Source organism: Ceratotherium simum, chromosome 2, assembly GCF_057802395.1.
Source record: "Ceratotherium simum simum isolate JZ-2026a chromosome 2, ASM5780239v1, whole genome shotgun sequence".
NCBI classification, from domain to species: Eukaryota; Metazoa; Chordata; class Mammalia; order Perissodactyla; family Rhinocerotidae; genus Ceratotherium; species Ceratotherium simum.
Window position 1 is genome coordinate 30755224 of NC_141901.1, and position 21535 is coordinate 30776758.

Below are 21535 nucleotides of genomic sequence, written 5' to 3' on the forward strand. Positions count from 1 at the left end.
ATGAGGGTACGAACGACCACCTGACCTACTTGCTGAGATGGTTCACCGGGTGAGGAAATGTGTATAAAGCTAGGTCTGATGCTGGGCTCTTGGTGAGGCCTCAGTAAGTGAGGGCCACCTCTGCGTGCCTCACTCCTTTGTTTCGTCCAAGGCTCACATGATGAGCCCTCAGTTATGCTACTGAACGTTCTCTGGGGAGGCAGCTTTGTGTAAAGGAAAGAACGTGGACTTTGGGAGGCTGTGCTACTGACCAGCTGGGTGACCTCGGTCGGTTGTTTAACTGTCCAGGCCTCAATTATTCACTAAAAACTAATATCAACGTTATAGGATTGTTGTGATAATTATGACATGGCATGTAAAGATGGCCCATGGACGTATCCCATTAATGTCAGTTCTTGTCATTGTGTCTGATATTTTTCTCCATTTGGTTCATATTAATCTTGACTTCCCCCCAGATTGTTTGCTCTTTGAGGACAGATCTTATCTCATATCCCTCCCTCCAGCACTTAGTTTAGGGGCATAGGTGGTGCTCATTAAACACAAGTGGGCTTCCTCAGCATTTAGGTGCATCCAATAGCTTTTCTAGACTTTGTTCTGCGCCATACTGCTGAACCCAAGGAAATGCCCTTGGGCTAGTCGAGAGGGAAAGGACCAACCCGTGAAATGGCCACCAAGCATTTTATTTATTTTACTAATAGGCTTCGATGTCCAAGACAGCACTGAGGGAGTAGGAAAGGGAGGGCGAGAGACATGGCAGGGGGCCTGGGAAAGGCGTATCTGAGAGTGGTCTCTGACGACTAAATGAGCTGAGGGAACCCATCCTGGGCCGAGTCAGCCCTACTTTGAAAAATCCGCCTGCTGACTTCCACCCGCTGCCCGTGCTCGTCCTCAGCCTCGTCCTCGCTCGACTTGCGGCGGGTGTTCTGGTAGAGCACGGCGCACACGCCTGTGAGCCAGGCGGCCACGGTGCCCGCGGAGAAGATGCAGAAGCCGATGAGCAGCAGGAAGATGTAGTCTTGGCGGTCCAGGTGCGTGATGCACATGTACCGGAGTGGGTTCCCCACCTGTGTGATGGGCCACCCTGCCAGCTCTGTGGGCTCCACGCACGTGGCATTTTGATCATCTATGAGGAAAAACACAGCAGGCAGAGTGCAGAAACAGCAGAGGTCCTGGGGTCCTAAGGCCAAGGGGCCCCTGGGGAGGCTATCTGGACCCTTGCTACTCAAAGTGTGGTCTGTGGGCCAGCAGCGTCGGCATCACCTGGACCGCATTAGAAATGCGGAATCTCAGGCCCCACCCCAGACCTCCTGAATCAGAATCTGCATCTTAACAAGACCCCTGTGATCTGTGGGCGCATTCAAGTCTGCGAGGTACTGAACCTGGACTGCTTCTTGCCCTGGGCTCAGCTACTTTCAAGTCACCTCCTGAAAATGGGCTTTGCTTCTTAAGGCTCCTCAAGGAACGAGACCCCACAAAAGGAGCTGGGAGGGTGGAAATTTAGGCAAGAGCCCCATGGAGTGTTGACACTCCGCAGACCTCCACTGATGTTCATCATCTCGCTCTCTCCCCTCCCTCTTCTTGACCCCACCTTCCCCCCTCCACTGTGTCCCTTTCCCTTCTCCTGTGCCTGAGCCCAGCCAGGGACCACCCAAGGGCATCACATACCACTTGGCTCAACTCTCGGGAGGAACAAGATTTCCTGAAAATGCCTACTGTGTGTTCTCTGTGTGCCCTCACCCACCACCCAGGAGAAATCAGTGGTGGTGGGGGTGGGAGGCTCAGGGGAAAGAAATAACCAGTAAGGGAAGCAGTTCTGCTTCTCAGTGGTGATGTTGGCCTCACTGGCTGATCACAGGGTCTACAAGAGTCCTCAGTCCTTTTTAGCAGCTGACTCAGCTGCCTGGCTACTTCTCTGAGTACCTACCCATATCGAGCACCATGGATTTTAATATATAACAGAAAAAAAGTGGGCTCCGGAGCCAGACAGACCAGGGTTCAAATCCAGACTGTCATTTACTAATGTCGTAAAGTTTTGTGGGATACCTGATTCTCTCTCTGAATCCCGTTTCCCCATCTTACGACTACAAAGAATGATACCTGTTCTCAGAGTAGTCGAGAGGATATAATTGCCACAGGTGGGAAGGCAAGCGGTTACACCTGGTGCACAGTAGTTGCAGAGAATACTCGGAGCTCTGTCCTCAGCCCTGCATTTATCTAGCTCCATGTACACTGCCATGCTGGTGCTGAGGTGCCTGTGTGTGGTGCCCAGATGAATATGTCCAGCAGGCGTTTATATCAGTGAGCTTAAACTCAGGGCTGAGAGCAGGCCTTGAGATAACCACCATCAAAATCATAAAAGCAGCTAATATTTACTAAGCTCGTACTACATGCCGAGTGATTTACAAATGTTATCTTTTTTTTCTCCCAAGCCCCAGTAGATAGTTGTACGTCATAGCTGCACATCCTTCTAGTTGCTGTATGTGGGACACGGCCTCAGCATGGCCGGAGAAGCGGTGCGTCGGTGCGCGCCCGGGATCCGAACCCTGGGCCGCCAGTAGCGGAGCACGCGCACTTAACTGCTAAGCCACGGGGCCGGCCCAAATGTTATCTTATTTAAGTCTTATAACAAACTTGATACACATAATAGTATCATCCTTGTTTTACACATAAGAAACCTAGGCTCAGAGAGGTTTAATAATTTGAAGGTTCGGGATAACCTGCAGGATCCAGGAGGGGATGGAAGACAGAGGAACCAGGACTGAGGTCTCCGAGCTTTTTTGGCAGACGTGGGAGACAGCCAGAAGCTAGTGTGGAGACAAGCTTCCGCTAAACTTTAGAGTAGAAGCTCCAGACTAGGTGAAGGCATTGATATCCTTGGTGACCGAGGAAGTTAGGGAAATCAGGTTTGGCCTGGAGCAGAAGCAGGAGAATTAGAGACAGGAATACAGAAGTGAGCTGACTGGGGAGGAGGCGGTTGGATTTGGGCGGCTGGAAAGAGCTGACCAGGCTGAGTGCTCTGTAAGTCTGCTCCAAGCTGGACACTCTCCCCTGCACCCTGCTTCTGTGTCAGTGCACCTACAGTGACGTCGTTTGCAGGAAGGTGGCCTGAAGGGGGTGATGCTGTTGAGGACTCACTCTTGGAGGAGGGTGCAGACGCAGGAGGGGAAGCCAGCACAGGGGCTGTCCCATCTGCCGTCTGCAATGCTGACAGAGGAAAGGAGAGGGAGAAGCCCCTCTCCAGAGTGACTCTGGGACAGTGGCCCTCAGGAGGCCCTGCCCCATGGGAGAACTCTCAAGTAGAGGGAAAGGGGGTGGGGCCTTGGGCCTTCGCTTCAGGTTGCTGTCAAGGGGCAGGAACATAATTACACCTCTAGACCTCTCTCCACTCACCTGGTTCGAGGACCTCTGGGGCTTTGCCCAGCAGGCACAAGAGTGGGGCTGCTGAGAAGCAGGGGAGGCTCCTGGAAACGCTTCAGGAATTCTATGAGAAGGGTTGAGTCCCCTGCTCAAACTACCAGAGACTTGGCACAGGAATATACAAAGAAAGATGTATTTGAGAAAGGAAAATGTGGGATTCTGAGGGTCTGAGGTGTGTCTAGGGGGGTTTATCTCATTCTATTTTTAAAAAGATTGGGCTTTCAAATTGGGGCTTGGGTGGCAGAGACGAGACTAAACATTAAACACACATTTCCCCGTTGTGGAGCACTACCTTGAAAGGAGCAATTAGGCAGTGATTTTAATGCATTGTTAGGCTGCTCTTAAGTGAGGGATGTGGGTGGTTCGTGGGGAGGGTTTCTCTACCGCTGCATTCTCTCTCCCCCTCCCCATTCCCTGTCACTGCCAAGGTGTGGGCTCTCCTGTCTCCCAGCAGGTCTCCCTGTCTCCACCATTTCCTAGTTTCCCAGCTCCGGACCATTTCACACATGCCTGCCCAGTTTCCCCTCCTAAAGCACAGCTCATCCCAGGCACGCTGTGGCTGAAAACCCTGCTCTGACTCCCCTGTGGGCCTCAGAATAACATCCAGACCACCTGGCCTGGTGTTCAGAGCCCTCAGCATCTGCCACCTTCTACTTTTCCCACCTTACTTCTCAGTACTCCCAGTAACCCACTCTTCACTCCAGTTAAACTACCTGTTATTCCTTGATTACATCTTGCTCTTATCTGTAGCTAGCTTTGTGATACTGCTTTTTTTTGCATCAAATGACCTCTTCCTTCAATTTTTGCATGATCAAGTCCTTCCTATCGTTTGAGGGCTAGTGTAAATGCATCTATTCCCAGGATCCCTTCCCCAACCACCCCATCCTCATAGCTCAGAGGACATGTGATTATTCCCACTCCTGAACTCATCTATAGTATTTCCTTGTATCACTCTTACTGAGTCTAGCACATTCTACCTTGTTTGGTGATTATTTATCAGAAAAGAGGTATGTCTTTTCTCCACTATGAGAGAGAATTTTAGCTCTTGAAGGTGTAATCTGTGTCTGATTGTTATTATTCTTGTTAATAAGAGCTATCATTCATTAAAATAATTAGTTAATTTTTAAATATTTAGGGATTTTCTAGTAATATTTTTATTATTGAATTCTAGTTTAATGCTACTGTGGTCAGAGATGTACTCCCTATGGTTTCAGTCCTTTGAAACTTATTGAGAATTTGCTTTATGGCTGAGCATGATGTTAATTTTGGTAAATTTTTGCATGTCCAGTGGAAAAAATGTGTATTCTGTCTTTGTTGCGTATATTCTTCTATGTATGTCAATTAGGTTGTGGTTTTATACAGATCTTCTATATCTTTATTGACTATATCTTTATTAGATTTTTATCTTTTTTGACTTTTTATTGACTTTTGAAATCTATTGTCTCTTAGTTACTATTAGTCTATTAGTTGTCTGTTAGTTGCTGTGAGAAGTAGGTTGAAGTCACCAGTTCTGATTGTGCCTTTGTGTACTTCTCCATATGACTCTGTCAAGTTTTCCTTTACATATTTTGAAGATATGTTATTAGATGCATACAAAGTTACAACTGTTACATCTCTCTGGTAGATTCACCTTTTTGTTATTGATCAATACCTCTCTTTATCTCTAGTAATGTTTCTTGCCTTAAAGGCTACTTTGATGTTAGTATGGCTGTATCAGATTTCTTTTGTTAGTGTTTGCGTTATGTATCTTTTCCCATCCTTTTACTTTTACTCTTTCTATGTTCCTATATTTAAGGTGTATTTTTTTTTAAATGGGTTCTTTTATTTATTTATTTATTTATTTATTTATTTTCCCCCCAAAGCCCCAGCAGATAGTTGTATGTCATAGCTGCACATCCTTCTAGTTGCTGTATGTGGGACACGGCCTCAGCATGGCCGGAGAAGCGGTGCGTTGGTGCACGCCTGGGATCCGAACCCGGGCTGCCAGTAGCGGAGCGCGTGCACTCAACCGCTAAGCCACAGGGCCGGCCCTAAGGTGTATTTTTATAAGCAGCATGTAGCTGGGTTTTATTTTTCATCCAATCTAGCAAACTTTGTATTTTAATCAGTCCATGAACATTTAAAGTTAGACTGATGTATTTGGATTAACTATTTGTTTTCCATTTGTCCCACTTATGTCCCTTTCTTTCTAGTTTGTTGCCTTCTACTTATTATTTCATTTCCTTTTTTTCAGTTTGTTAGGCATACATTTTTTTCCTAGTCTGGTATGATGACTTTAGAGATTATAGACCCATCCACTGATCCTGGAGTGCCTGCTATGTGCTAGACGCCATATAAGGTACTTTACAAAATTAAACTCAACTCTTCACCATCCCACTGCGTAGTTTTAATTATTCCCATGCTGCAGAATGAATAAATTGTTCATCAATTATTCCCTCTTTGGCTTTCTTGATCTCCTTGCCACTGACAAAAGGCTACCAGGTACTGTTGTGTATGCTGTGTACCGCACAACTCCAGGGCTTTCATTCACATTACACACAGGTGACTAGACCCTACGTTATCCCTCTCTCAGCCCCACTCCATGGGCCCAGGGCATTTGCTCCAGTTAAATCGCCCAGGTACAATTACAGGTGTCGTTAATGTTTAAATTCTCCCTATAAGTATTTCCTAAGGAAACACAAACTACCCCCTTGTTTATTTCCACACATAGCACATTGCTCACAGGCAGAAAACCTGTCTGCCAGAATCAGACGCATGGAGGAGCACGAGTTTCTGTGGCCCAGAGCCACACCTGTTAGTGCGGGAGCCCAGGAAACGTCCCTTTCAGAAAACTGTTTTGAACCTAGTGGTTATAAGAGGAACTGTTCCTTTTCTTGGCCTCAGAAGGGACACAGTTCTGCCCTGCAGTCTGCTGCAGGTTCCCAGGATTTGGCACTCCAGAGGAGCCGAGTGCAGGCTGCCCTGGGCCCTCTGCACCAGGGTACTTGCTCAGGAACCGTCTGGGCTGAGTGTAGGGTCGAACATCCACGTGGTGGCAACATAAAGTGAGGGGATGGAATCTGGAGACTCCTCTCTCTATTAAACTGCAACTACCCCCGAGAGCACACCACCAGTTTCTATTAGCTTAAACACTCTTTCATAAAACTTCCACCTTGCACCCAGAGAAAGGCGTAATTCCCCCATTTCTCCTCGTTAGGCCCTGGCTTGCCTGAACATCAGTAGATGTACGGTACTTTGTTTTCTTTCTTGTTTTTTCCTCCAGCTAACTTACGTATTTGTCAAGGAAGTGGATTTACCACCTATTCATTTGTCTGTCTCCGCCCGCTAGATTATGAACTCCACGAAGACATGGATTTTTTTTCTGTTTTGTTCACTGTTGTGTCCCCAACACCTAGAACAACGCTTAACATATTCTAGAGCTCGAAGTATGTTTGTTGAATAAGTTAAATGTTATTTGTTATTAATACCCCTTGGGGTCGATGTTGTTGGCATAATGCTCAGCTAGAGGAAAGGGACTGTGTGGAGCCTGAAGACTATGGGTGGGTCAGCTAAACTCTTGCCACCTTGGCCAACTCTACACTAAGCAGACACCGATCCCTGCTTACCTTGTGAGAGTTTGGGGAGGATTCAGGGAGGTAAGGGGTGTGAAGTCCCAGAGGAAGCAGGAACAGATGGTCTCCAGGACAAAATGGAGGGGGAGGCCTTGAACTGGGAAGGGGCATCTCTTCTGTCCTCTGAGACTGCAGTGAAGGAAATGAGGGTAAGTGCAGACGGGGAGGAGTGTGAGGAGGCAAGTGCTGCAGCGTGATGTCAAAAGGTAATTATTATTACTCCCCAATTACTGTTTGAGAGCAGAGACCATATTTGTTCACCTTTGTATCCCCAGTGCCTGGCACACAGTAGATGCACAATATGTCTGTTGAAAGTGTACAGGAGAGAATGGGTGGATTAGTGATCTGATCTCATACAGCAGCCCTTAAACTCTCGTGTCTTTGGCCTGGCTGTTTAGGACAGGTTCCCCGATTGGAATTTGCAGGGATCACTATTATATTCTGTTGTAGTATGCGCGGCCCAGAGGAGATGACTCCCTAGAGGGAACCTAGATTGGGCCGTATAGCAGCCCAACACCACCAAAGCCAACTGGCCAGCAAGGCCCCCCTCAGACCCTCATGCATGGTCCTCTGAGCATTTCTAGTCCTGGCATTGGCTTCTACCTTTGCCTGCTCTAGAGCTCCTCTTCCTCATCACCTAGCTGTCTTCCCCTGATAGCATAAGTCAAGACTCAGCAAACTACAACCTGTGGGCTAAATCCAGCCTGCTGCCTGTTTTTCTGCCTATTTTTGTAAATAAAGTTTTACTGGAACACAACCATGCCCATTCATTTATGTATTTTCTTTTTTTTGGTTTTTTTTGTGAGGAAGATCAGCCCTGAGCTAACATCCATGCCAATCCTTCTCTTTCTGCTGAGGAAGACTGGCCCTGGGCTAACATCTGTGCCTATCTCCCTCCACTTTATATGGGACACCACCACAGCATGGCCTGACAAGCAGTGCATCGGTGCGCCCGGGATCTGAACCCGGGCCGCCAGCAGCGGAGCACGCACACTTAACCGATACACTGTGGGGCCAGCCCCCATTTATGTATTTTCTATGGCTACTTTCGCACTACAAATAATGGAATTGAGTAGTTGCAACAGAAACCCACAAAGCGTAAAATGTTTGCTATCTGGACTTTTATAGAAAGCATGTGCTGACTCCTAGTCTAAATGCTAGCATCTAGAAACCTTAAAGACTTGGATGATTTGGGTTTGGGCAGTACAGTTCTTATCCGATACTCACGATTTTTTTCTTTGCATAAAGAGTCTATATTTTTGTAAAGGTTAGATGTGACTCATAGACTCTTGGAACATTATAGAAAAGAACTTGAAATCCAGCAAGTTCAACCTGATTATTCCTGTGCTTTAAAGGTGCTTTAGGTTACAAGACTGGTTTTTTTTGTATAAATGGTTGTATATGGGCATGATTTAGAGGTAGAAAAACCCCTTTTCTTCATAATACCTTCTCATGTGCTTGTCAGTACCCAGAATTCTGTCAGCAGGAGATAAAACCTTTCATTCCACCAACAAGATAAGGCTTAAAGTGTAAAGTCTTCTGAAAAAGAAGCCAGTGACTTGAGCCCTACCCAAGGGTGAACCCCACTACCAGCTTTCTTGAGTAGGTTTTGGTGGGGGAGGGGAGCCAGCTGCATGATGGTTAGGAACGATGGTACCAGGCGGTTCTTGGAAACTAAAGGCAAATGCTAGTTTGCTCTCAGTTTGACCTAGAGCGAACCTGCTTAATAACTGCCCATCTGCTCAGAAAAGTCCAGATAGTGGACAGTTGTCCTCACAGATAACAGCTAATTTAGAAAAGCTCTGTAGCAGAAGGGTACCACAGTTAACCAGTTCCAGGTAGAATCTTGGGAGTCCTCCTTGCTTCCTCTCTCACATCCCATATTCAAACCATGAGCCAATCCTGTTAGTGGTACCTTCAAAATATATCCTGACTCTCACCTCTTCTTGTCATCCGGATCATTACCTGGGCCGAACCACCGTCCGCCCTCTCCTGAACTGTGATAGCCTCCCAACTTGTGTCCCTGCCTTCCCCACTGTCTCTCTCCATCTAGCAGTGGAAGCCATCTGTAAATCACAGATCATGTCACTCCCCTGATCAAAACCCTTTCATGGGTCACACTTAGAATGAAATCAAAAGCCTCTCCGTGGCCTATAGGTCCTAAAAATGATCTGGCCTCTGACTAATTTTCCATCTCATTCCTTATCTTTCTCTTCCTCCTTTACTCTGCTTCAGCCATACTCACCTTCTATTCCATCGAGCTCATTCCACCCCAGAGCCTTTGCATTTGCTCTTTCCTCTGTCTAGAATACCCTCTCCACCCTGCATCATATTTCCATGGCTTGTCCCCTCACTTTATTCACTTCTCTGCTCAAATGTCACCTCCTTGGGACCACCCAACCTAAAGTATCTGCCTTGTCCTCAGTCCCAGGCACACTCTTTCCCTCCCCTTACCTTATTTTCCTCTATTGCACTTACCATTACTCGACATTATGTCATATATCTGTTTGTTTATTCCTCTCCCACTAGAAGGTAAGCATGTCTGTTTCCGTTCATAGCTGTGTGACCAGGGGCTGGCCCAGGCCCTGCACCCTGAGGTGCTCAGTAACTATCAGTGCAATAAGTGCGCTCAGGAGCCAGCCTGGGCTCCTTACCCCTGTGTGAATGTCCAATAGGGTTAACAAGGCCTGTGCTCACCTCAACTAAATGCTGTGGCTAAAGCATCATAGCTGTTAGAAGAAAATGTACTTAAAATTACCAAAGTTTGTTTAACATGACTTTTTAGTCTTAATTATGTTTTAATTGGATGTATCAGATGTCTTAGTTATTCCTTTATTTGGGTTGAGGGGAAGGCCAAATCTACCACTGTTCTGACCAAAATGGTGTCATTGCATATGGATCAAGCATTGGGTTAGGTGTTTTTATATAATTTTATCATTTTGAAAGTTTTAAAACACCTTCCCCCACTGCAATAGCCCTGGGGCCCCTGAGTTGGACTCCCTGTGGACAATGCATCCTAGCAGAAGGGCAGCATTGCCACACTGCTTACCCTGTAAACCCACACTGCTTTCTCCCTTCTCTGCATCCCCTGTAGCACTCAGAATCACCACCAGACAACTGATCTCTTCACTTTCTTTAAGAATTATAACAATGACAACCATAGCTAACATTAGTTGAGCATTTACTATGTGCCCTTCTAAAGTCTTCATATGGATTATTTCATTTAACCATCCCAACTCAAAGAAATAGGTACTAACGTATCTCCAGTTTACAGATGAGGAGCCCGGGTCTCATGGTGATCATTGCCCTAAGTCATGCAGTTGCTAAGTGACAGAGGCAGGATTAAAAACCAGGTAGTCTGAATCCAGAGCCCACCTTAGTTTTGCCTAGCTGCATCCACACTCAACTAGGGGGTGATCATCTCATGAACAAAGGGATATTTTACAATTACCTAATTGGGTTGGTCTTACAGAAGCATCATAGAAAACATCACGTGAAACCGTGTACTTTTCTGGATGAAAGAAAAATACTTTGTGTACATGTACTTTCTCACTGAAAGAAAAATAGACACTCTTGGATGGGCCCCTTGATTCCATTTGTGCCACATCCTCACACTCATGCCCGTGTGTGCTTACCCTCACTTCCTTCTCTGCAGTTCCAGAGGAGGTGTCTTTCCCCGTTCAGGCTTACCCCTCCATTTGGTTTTGGAAACCACCTGCTTCTGCCTCCTTGGGGGCCTCACCCCATCAGTTATTCCCCATTGCCCCGTGTCTTTGCCCTGCATTGACTCCTTCCCATCAGCAGATAAACACATGCTTGGATCCCTTTTCTCCTAAAAAAATGCTCCCTTTACATGCTTTCCCTCCAACTATCACCCTATCTCCTTCAGTCCATTGCCATGCTTCCTAGAAGATTTTACACTGTTTTCTCCACTCCTTCTCTTCCTTGCTGCTCAGTTTGTAACCCATCGCTGTTTGGTGTCCACTCCCACCATGCCACTGGAACTAAGACAGCAGGGACCTCTTGGTAGCTAAATCTGATGGACGCTTTTCAGTACTTATCTGACCTGCTTCCATTCTTTGGAACTCTTTCTTCTCCTGGCGTCCGTAAATCTACCATGAATCCATCCTTCTCTCATTTCCTTCCTCCTCCCTGGTTGCTCCTGCCCAGAGTACTTCATAGGTTTCTCTTCTTACTTGACCCTTCAATATGGTGGCATTCCCCAAAGCTTCTGTCCTTGCCCTATTACCCTCTCAGTCTAAACTCTTTCCCTGGCTGATCTCATCCTTTGTTTGGTTTCAATGATCACCAGTGAGCTGATGATTCCCAAATATATATTTTCTTCTGTGTTCTCTATTCTGAATTTCTGGTCAGAACACTGAAATGTCTACTTGCTCACAGGGACCTCCCACTCAACATGCTCAAGATGGGGACTTGGCTTCTCCCCTAACCCCCTCACTGACCCTCCTCCAAGAGTGTCTGTTTCAGTGAAGCCCCAACAGTTGTCCAAGCCAAAGCCTTGGGAGTTATCCTTGAATTTTTTCTTTTCCTTTATTTTCCACATCTCATTTATTCATTCATTCACTCAATAAATATTTATTGAGCATTTTCTCTGTGTTAGGACTTGAACTAGTTTCTGAAGATTCAGACATGCTCTTTGCTCTCATAGACCTTCCTGCCTACCAGAGAAAACAAATGTTAAATTAATACAAATCTATTTATTACTTAGAATTGTGCCAGAAGTCACAAAGGGAGTACAGAGAACTGTGAGAAGGTGTAGTTCAGTCCCAAGTCCTATTGCTTCTACCTTCTAAACGGTTCCTTCTGACCTGTCTACACCTTTTCATCCTCATTGCTGTTGTAAACCACGATCCTCTCTTGCCTGGATGCCTACTGGAGCCTCCTAGCCCTGCATCCAGGCTTGCCTGTCTCCCAATGCTTCTCAGGATACATTGCATGTTCCCCAGAAAATCATTCAAAGGCCCTTCATGGCTGGACCCCTGTTTCTCTTTCTAGCTGCATCCACACTCTGCTAGATTACCTCCAGGTTGGGGAGCTCTTCACTTCTAGGGATGAGGAAACCAAGGTTGGCTGCTTTGGCCAGCCTTGCACCGCTGCCTTCCAGAGGCATGAGTGGTATTGGGTGACCAGAGGGGTCATAGATAGAGGCCCAGCATTTCTAAGCTTAAGGAAACTTTAGATCACCTACTCTCAGGGATCCCAACTGGGCTGAGTTAGGGAGTGTGTAAAAACTGCCCAGGATCCTTTCTGAACTGTACATGTTTGCCACCCCCATCCCTTCTTGGATTTTCTTGATAGTTTCGGGATCACTGACCCAGTCGCACCCCTCTCAGCCCCCTAACTGCCCTCATGAGCTGCTCATTTGGCTCTCAGCAGGAGGGAGCCACAAGGCCAGGGGGTTTGTGATAGGGTAGGAGAGACATTGTAGCAGAGCAGTTGACAGCCTTGGAAATGTCTGCTGCCCAGCTGTCCCCTTTTTTGGCATCTGGTCTTTACTGCAATTTCCCTGATGGAGGAGATGGGTTAGCATTAATAGCGGAAGAGTGTGAGGACCTGAATTCATTCTGGAAATCTAAGTTTTGGCATAGTTGTAGATGACTTTGTATTTGGTGGGTTGAAATGGGGCCATTATCCTATTACAGCAGCCTAGAATACAGGATGAAATAGCCTCAGAATGAAACTAAGATGTTCTTTGCTCAAAATGGCCTCAAAATGATTTGGACCTGAAACAGCACATGACCCAGCCCATCTGGTCCCTGCAGATGTCCCTGAGTGGCTTTGTCCCCCTGCCTCTGCGGCACTCCTGCCCAGACTCCTCTTTGATTTGTGGGGCCCCCCATCGGGCTCAAGCAGGACTTCCTAAGGAGTATAAGTTAAGAGCTGACACAGAGGGACCCTCTGTCCTGAAACTACCCTCACTTCTACCCCTGGTAGCCTGCCACTTTCTGAATTCTCATTGTTTCTGGTTGTTCCCTGTCAAGTTGAAGATACCCCTTGAGGGAGACACGTTAAAACACTATAAGCCACTAACATCTCAGCGCAAATCACTTTATTCACCAGTTGGATCAGCCACTATAGATCTAGAACACAGGCCATTGTCATAAGGTTCTCAAAATGTGGCCTAAGGAGCGCCTGCACCAACAGCTCACTGAATCAGAGTCTCTGGATGTGGGGCCCGGGATTCTTGTGCTCATTAGAGTTTGAGAACCATTGGTTGAGCAGGCAAGGCCTGGGAGGAAAGTCCAGGGCACTGAGTCTTTTGGGGATGGAGGCATTGTTCTAGCAAAGTAGAGGGTGCTTAAGACCAGAGGAAGGAGAATGCTGGAGTTATAGGCTGCCTGCTTCTTAATTGCACTCCCTAATAATGTGATCATAGCCCTCATCTCTAGGAACACCTCCACCTCAGCACTTGCTCATTATGCACTTGCCCATCTGGGACTCTGTCTGCTGGCCACTACTCTCCTCTTACTTCATCTAATTGCATCTTATCTTTCTATTTAGGTGTGAAGACTGCCTTGGAGAGTATCTAATCCTACTCCCTTATTACAAAGACAAGTAAGACTCAGAGAGGGGAAATGACTTACCCCAAATCACACAGTGGCATTGCTGAGACCAGGATGGGTCTTTCTGGCTTTCAACTCTATTTTCTCTCTCTTGTATCCTTAGATTGTCTTATTAAAGACATGAATTATGATTTCTTTCTCTGTGATAAAAGCACCCCAACATTATAACATAATGTTGGGCACATAATGAACATATAATAAATGTTTCAGAGTTGAATGGACTGTGATGTGTCCAATAGTAAGGAAATATCATGGCACTAGGGGAAAACAATGAACTTGGATCTGAGGAAGTGTCCAGGCTGGGCTTGGCTCCATAGCCACCTACTGTGAAGAGGCTGGATTCTAAAGTTCCAGCGTAAGCATCCTGTATTAAAAGGCTGCCCTGACCAATGTGGTAGCTACTAGCCATCTGTGTGGCTATTTAAATGAATTGAAATGAAATAAAATAAAAAATTCAGTTCTTCGGTTGCACTAACCAAATTTCAAGAGATCAATAGCCACATGTGACTAGTGGCTACTGTACTGGATAGCATGGATATAGACCATTTCCATTGCTGCAGAAACTTTTGTTGTACAGCACTGGACCAGACTTTGGGGGTGGAGGGGAAGGGGATGTAGGAGGCCAGGTTCCTTATGTCCAGAAGCTTAGAGTTGCGTGAGTTTTTGAGAGTTTCCTGAGGAACATTCAACCCTGTCCTGCTAGGGAGCTCCAACCTGGGAAGAGCTCAATTGTCGCTCTCACCTTCAAATAGCATTAATGACTGGAAAATTACAGTTCCTGCCAGGAATTGGTCCTCCTACTTGCTGACCTGGGCCAAGAAGGAAATGGAATCTGTGGGTCTATTTTAACTCTGTATTGATGAAGGCTTGCTAGAGTACCTTGGCACCTGGCACATTATGACATACTTCCATTTCTGCTGTAATTTTTGTGTTTGGAAAGGGAATATGTGTGCTCATTGAGGACTGAATAGTTTTCAGTGCATCTGGTGAGTATATCATTGGAGGGTTTCTTTTGATGAGAAGACTTTTGATAACAGAGCCAAATCTCTTTTGGTGTAGAGGAGCCTCCTCTACAGCCCCTCTATGGGGGGCGACCTTAGCCAAAATGTGACATAGGGGAAGGACATATTATTGCCCTCATGTCTTTTGTTTTAAGACTTCTCTGTTTCTTTCCTGGACCTTGGCTTCCTTCAAGGTTCTCCACTGTGGTAGAATTAATCTTAGCTAATTGGATTTCCCAAGAATTCACTCTTCCCTCTGATACGAGAGCTGATAGAAGCTCAGGGGCACTTGTATTATTCTGCCCAGGATTTCATTTATTTTTGCAGGGTCCTCTTCAAAATCCAGGCACTTTTTGGACCCAAAGAGGTGAATCTCTAATGGCTAATTTTAGCCTAGTGGTAGGCAGTGCATGGGGAGATACTGAAGCAAAGGTATTGCTTAGTACTCTTCAGATCACAAAATCACACCACGTAGGTGACTTTTTTCTCTCAAGGTCATGTCTGCCCCACAGTTGGCCTGACCTCCTTGCCCTCATCCCTAGAAAGCTGTCTGCATGCCCATACCTGTTTCTGGAAATGGGGCTTGTCTTTAGGTAGAGCTTCAGTTCCGGATTCAGGTGACTCAGGAATAATCACCTTGCTGTTGCTAGCCCAGCACTCAGTCTTATGGCCCAGGCTGAGATAAAGCCTTGATTTGGGCTTCTGGCTTTGTTTCCCAGAGTCTGAACTCCTGTGTTCATAACTTGTCTAATACTCAACTCTCTCCTAGATTTTCTCAGAGATTGGAGTCCTGGGACTTGCTGCCCACCTTCCCACATCCTATCTATATCTCTGCATGCAAATCTCTATAGTCGTGTCTCCTGGACATGAGTCTCCTGGACAGAGCACACTGTCCTACCAAGTGTGCTGAGCCTTCCTGAAGTCCCCTGCTTGTCCTGGGACCACCTGATTGATGTTGGCCACTCCCTTAGTACCCTGTATCTTTCAACATCTGCCAACCATTTGGTTGTTGAATACTTATGGTGTGCTAGGCTTAATGTGAATGGCAGTTCATAAATGTTCTAATTTCATCCTTAGAACAGCCCTAGACAGGTTGGTTCTATTATTATACTTGTCTGAAAGATGAAGAAATTGAAATTCAGAGAGATTAAGTAAGTTACCTGATATCCTATAAATAGTAAGTGGCAAGGTTAGGGTTATAATCCAGGTTTGTGTCACTGCAGGACCTAAGCTCTTTTTTTTTTTTTTAAAGATTTTATTTATTTTATTTTTTCCCCCCAAAGCCCCAGTAGATAGTTGTATGTCATAGCTGCACATCCTTCCAGTTGCTGTATGTGGGACTCGGCCTCAGGATGGACGGAGAAGTGGTGCCTCGATGCGCACCCGGGATCCGAACCCGGGCCACCAGCATTGCAGCGCGCGCACTTAACCACCAAGCCACAGGGCCAGCCCTGGGACCTAAGCTCTTAACACTGGGCTCTCCTGCCTGCATGGTGGCTGTTCTTCATCACCTGCAGCTGAGGCTGTCCCACGTGCCTGCTGTACCCCAATACGCACATGCTGCCCTCTTTTGTCTTGCTCTGGCCAGTGAGGTTAGTTCTGCTCTGCCTGACAGGACCATGGGACGCATATGGTGCAGACGACCCACAGTCATATGAGTCTTCATACACAGCCCCAGGCTTCTTGGCTAGTTACCTCTATGAGCACTTGTTTGGCACACAGTAGGTGCTCAATAAATATTTAAGTGAATGAATGGATGAACTGAATGTTAGCCCAGACGTCTCTTCCTTCACTGCCTTGCTTTTCAAGGGATCTATATACTGGTATTCCACTGTCTTACTGACTAAATACTGTACCACAGGTAAAATTTCCCAATCCCAAGGTTCAGTATCCCCTTGGGTCTAAAATGAAACCAATCTTTAAATTGGATTCTGATTTATAAAAAACCAGGTTACTCAGATTATTTCATAGAAATACTTCCTATATCCTGAAATGGGGCCACATGGAGAGAGACGTGTAGACTCCATTCTAGAACATGCCAAAGATCACATTTTGATAGCAAATGTGGTATAATAGGTGGGCTTAAGGTTGAGGGTTCACCAAGAGTGTTTGTCAATAGCAAAGATTTTTTCACCCAACAGAGACTGTGAATCATCATATGACAGTTGCATGAAGTAAATATCTTCTATTATGTTGAGGTCTGGCTAAAAAGAAAAGGAAGTATCTAATGTATTTTACTGTGTGTGTGTTCTACTTCACGTGTACATGTGTGTCTGTTCATGTGTGGGTTGTGTCTATACATTTATATGTGTATATGTTATGTGCATATAATATGTGGGTGAGTGTGTATGTGAGTAGGTGTGTACATGTATATATGTAAGGTGTGTATGTGTAGGAGTTCTTTGTGTTTGTATATGTGTGTATGTATGTGTGTTTGCATGTGTGTTTGTGTGTATGTTTGTGATTGTGTGTATATGGGAAGGAGAACCACACTAAATAAGGCACAAAGGAGAGCAGACACTGAGGTTAGAGTCATCCTTTTGGAGTTTGGGTGGATTGGGGTGAAACCTCGGTTTGCAAGGGGACTGCAGACATATTGTAATGAGTTTATGATGGTTAGGGCTTATTATCCAATGAAAATGGTCTCGGGTGAGTTCCAAGTGTAGCCAGATAGGAAATAAAGCTGAAATTTAGATGCTGTGGCCATATGCTAATAACATCGCTTATATTTATAATTAAACTGACTTATAGAATCATAGTTATCATGTAATTTGAGGATTTAAGAGATAGTAGTCTATGGAAAAAGACCTGAATTTGAAATCAAGATGTTCAAATCATTTTCTCGCCGTTTGCTAGCTGTGTGATTTGGGCATCAGTCTATTTTCTCATCCATTGGATAGGGTTAAAAATACCAATCCTAGACTCTTCCACAGTCCTAGGGCGCAAAATTTAAGGGTTGGTTTGACAATCAAAGTAAAGAACATTTTCTTTATGTGGCCATGTTTCAGGATATAGGAAGGATATATCTATGAAATAATCTGAGTACCCTGGTTGTTTATAAATCAGAATCCATGAGACAGCATGTGTGAAAAAACTTCAGCAGCTGCAAAGCTCTATATAAATATAAATTTTTGTGTCTGCCTTTGGCTCACTGTTTTTAAGAGATAATAGCAGTGTACTGGAGCAATGAGACCATAGTTCTTCATGAAGTGGCCTGAGAGGGTTCTTCTGGGCCACCAAACAGCAGAGAAAGATGAGCAGATTACCAGTTGTAGGTTTGTGTGTGGGGTCCCATTGGACAGTGGATGAAAGGTTTGTCTACCTCAAAAGACAGACTCTTCATTCACAAGGAGCTTATGGGCTTGACAAGATAGATAGCCCCTTCTGATGTTTTTGAAAACATGCAGTGAAACAGATCTGGTTTATAATCCTACATAATCCTGGATTGAATTGAGTCAAGGCATCCAAAGTAGTCGGCCTGAAAATTCTGAGAACACACGACTCTATAACCAGAAATTTGATTAAAGGAGATTTAGTAGGAGGCGAAGCAGTAGGCTTAGGGACTGGGGAAGAAGCCAAGCTATTTCACCCTTTTCGGCTAGGGTAGGAGGTCCCCCTGGCAACTTGGTGGGCTCTGCTCAAGGAAAAATGTGTATGTATGGTCGGGAGGGGGCAAGAGAAGATGATGCTCTTCTACAGGCTAGTTACCTAATCATTGACTGGGGAGAATTCCATTTAGGAACCACACTTACCGCAAAAGATCTCTAAAAGACCTCTTTTAGAGATCTTTCCAGAAATCACCACAGCACCAGTCATTGAGAAAAGTAGAAGACATTATCTCTGGCTCCCAGAGAGGGTGGTACAGAGAGGTAAGGCAATCTACCCAAGATACCTGCTCCTGTTTTCCTTTATGAATAGTACTGTGAAGAAGATGGTCTGACAAAGTCCATTCCTTTTAATTTATTCTACTGCAAATCTAAGTACCCGGCAGGAGGACCAGGTCCCTAGGGCACAAAATTTAAGGAGATCCCCACTGTCAGTGCCTCCTTCAATTTTGCATCCTAGAAGCCTCACGTGCCTCACCATAGTCCAGGCCCTGCCTGGAAGACATTTTAAGACACGTACATTGGAAGGCCAGGAGGCCACATTTTTACTTGCTGTCATCACTCAGCTCCCCCAGATCCCCTTAAAGTCTGTCATTTTGGCCAGGAATCTTTCCAGGATATTGCCACATGGGCAGGACTTCATGGTGGAAACTTCAGCAGAACTTTTGTGAAGGTGGTGCATGAAAATATTTTCAAAAACAAACACTCAGGGAAGGGAGAGGAGACCTGATTTTGATAGGGTTTGATTTTCTATTCAAAGTTCAATTTTGCTAGATTATATTCCTGGCTCTGGGCTTTCTGTGAGGAGTTATTTCACATTTCTATGAAGCTCTGACTTCCCTGGGTGAAAGTGATGTTGGTAGAGTGGGAGATTTGGAGGATGAGGATGGGACAATAAAGTCACTGAAAAGAACAGGGGATGAGTCACTGGAGTGGGGGCACTGGAGGCCATGGCAGAGAGCAGGTGGGGACAGTGAACAGATTGGCAGCAACTGGTTTGGAAATCTACCAGGTAAGATGAGAATCTGCCGGTAAGATTGGAATCTCCCTGCTCGGTACAGTGGGCACTGTTGACCCATTCTCCACTGATTCATGCATTCTCTCCTTGTGAGGTTAGCATCTTGAAGACAAAGGAGCTATCGAAAGCCTTCGCCTCTCTTCCCTCTCTCATTGTCCAGGCAGCTCACGTACCCCTCCTTCCATCTCTGTTGAACTTTGCCTTCTATACATCATACTCCTACTGGATTTTCTACTGCCAATGAATGACTGAATTTACTTTCAGATTCTGGAAATATTCAGTCACTGAATTAAACAGATTAAAATAGTTAACCAATGGAATACAATGTCTTTGTATTACTTTGTTGCTTTGCAATTATAGTACTTTATCATTTCCACACACATCATTTTATGTTGACATGACAACTCTGTATGGTTGGTAATATTATTGTCCCCACTTTATGGATCAGGAAACAGGCTCAGAGAAACTGTGACCTACCCAAGGGCAGCCAACTAGTAAGTGCTGACTTTGGGACCAGAACTCAGCTCTTTGGATTCTTATTCCAGAACTTTTTCTACCGAGCCTTGTTGCCTCTCCAGTCAACCCAAGGATGGATCCTGCAGAGCAGTGAGAATGCTTTCAATCAGCTTAACCCCAGATTTTTTTTTCCCATCCTGACCGTCTTTTGACTTCATCTTTTCTACAACAATTTCCTCCTACTCCATCACATCCTCGTCCCCACACCCAATCAAGCCCTCACCTGGGTGGTTCAGATGGGACACTATTAAGTAGATGGTGAAGTCCAAGAAAGAGCAGTTGCATTTCCAGGGGTTTCCACTCAGGTACAGGGTCTGTAGTGTTATGAGGTTATGGAAGGCAGTGTGGTCCAAGGTCTGCAAGCCGGTATTTCTGAGGTCCAGGTACCTCAAAGAGCTGGTGTTGGCAAAGGTGTACTTGTTAAGAGATAACAGATGAGGGTTGTTGGAGATGTTCAGCTGCACCAGGTTGCTGAGCATGGCGAAACTGTATGGGGAGATCAAGGTGAGGTTGTTGGAGCTGAGATCAAGGTAGATGAGTTTGAAGACCCCGATGAAGGTATAATCCATCACCTCCCGGATCAGGTTATTCCGACAGTCCAAGTAAACAAGGTCACTGAGGAGTCCTAGATTCATCGCTGGCAAAAAGGTGATGCCGTTATCGTTCAGGAACAGCCTCCGGGTGTTCAGAGGTATGTCAGGGGGGTATTCAGTTAACTGTATTCCTGTGCAGATCACTTCTTGGGTTTGACACTGACAGTTTTTTGGACACTTTGACCCCGATACCAGTCCCATTCCAAAGGAAAAGAGTAACCACCCTGGCCCAGGGCCTGAAGCAAGGGACATAGTAAAAAGCCGTGACTACCCTCCTTCCACCTTCCTGCGGGCGCTGTCCCTCTGTTCAGAAGGCTGCCGAGGGACGGGGTCGGGCGGGGGACGAGCGCTGGAAAGAACTGTAACACTCTAGCTTTGTGCAAAGCAATTTTCCATTACAGGAGAACTGAACAGAAGTTGAAACGCGAGGCCCAACACCCCGCCGCCCGGCTTGGTGGCTCTGCCGATTGCTCACTCCCCACTCCCGGACCGCTGCTGGAAACTTGCCCGCTTGGCGGCTTTGAAAGGTCTCACCCTTTCCCTGCATTTGCAAGTGAAGGGGAGCCAGGGGAGAGCCACATGACAATGAGGTTGCCAGTTGACACCTTTGTGATGTCAGCAGCCTCAGGAGACTGCCTGGCTGAGGGAGGGAGAGTCCTGCCTCTCCTTCTGGGTGGTGTGGGGGTGTTTTGTGTATCTCGGTAAGCTGGCTGTCCCTGGGGGTGTCAGGGCCTGCAGTATGGGGGAGAGGGCGCATGGGTTCACCGTGTGTGTGTGTGTGTGTGTGTGTGTGTGTGTGTGTGTCTACCAGCTTTCCTCAGAGCTGTAGTAGAGGATTAGGTTAGATTGGACCCCTAATCCACAAGCCCGCTGGAGGGACATGCAAGTCTCCCGTCCACCTCCCTTCTTTACTGATGAGCAAAGTGACTTCTTTAAGGTCAGTTCCCCGAGTGCGTCTTTTCCTTGATTATTGAATTTGGATAGGTGCCATCTTTTTTGGTGTTGTCGGGAGAAGGTGGGAAAGTGGGGTGCTCCTTTGAAAGGAGACAAGGGGAATTCTTCTGATTATAGGTGATATTCTTAAGATTATATTTCCAGTTTGCATACAACCCTGTCTGCATTTGGAATATATACTAGTATTAGTATTTTAAAAAACCTTTTGAACAAGTGTAAGCTACTCCCCCTAAAAC

The 21535-nt window shown here is 45.9% G+C and overlaps 1 protein-coding gene across 1 annotated transcript; it reads right to left on the reverse strand.

Moving 5' to 3' along the window:
- Positions 1 to 797: 797 nt before the first annotated feature.
- On the reverse strand, positions 798 to 20720 carry LRRC52 (leucine rich repeat containing 52). The gene is made up of 2 exons (XM_004424846.2): positions 19976 to 20720; positions 798 to 1123 (listed from the first exon to the last, which is right to left on the reverse strand). The coding sequence occupies exons 1-2, from the start codon at positions 20595 to 20597 to the stop codon at positions 798 to 800; spliced, it is 948 nt and encodes a 315-aa protein (XP_004424903.1). The 5' UTR covers positions 20598 to 20720.
- Positions 20721 to 21535: the final 815 nt, after the last annotated feature.

Bases quoted from the DNA above. Each gene is read 5' to 3' on its own strand.
- LRRC52 (XM_004424846.2), bottom strand. From the start codon at position 20,597: ATGTCCCTTGCTTCAGGCCCTGGGCCAGGGTGGTTACTCTTTTCCTTT. The intron at 1,124-19,975 runs GTGAGGGCTTGA...TTTTCCTCATAG, and splicing joins GTCCCATCTGAACCACCCAG to ATGATCAAAATGCCACGTGC.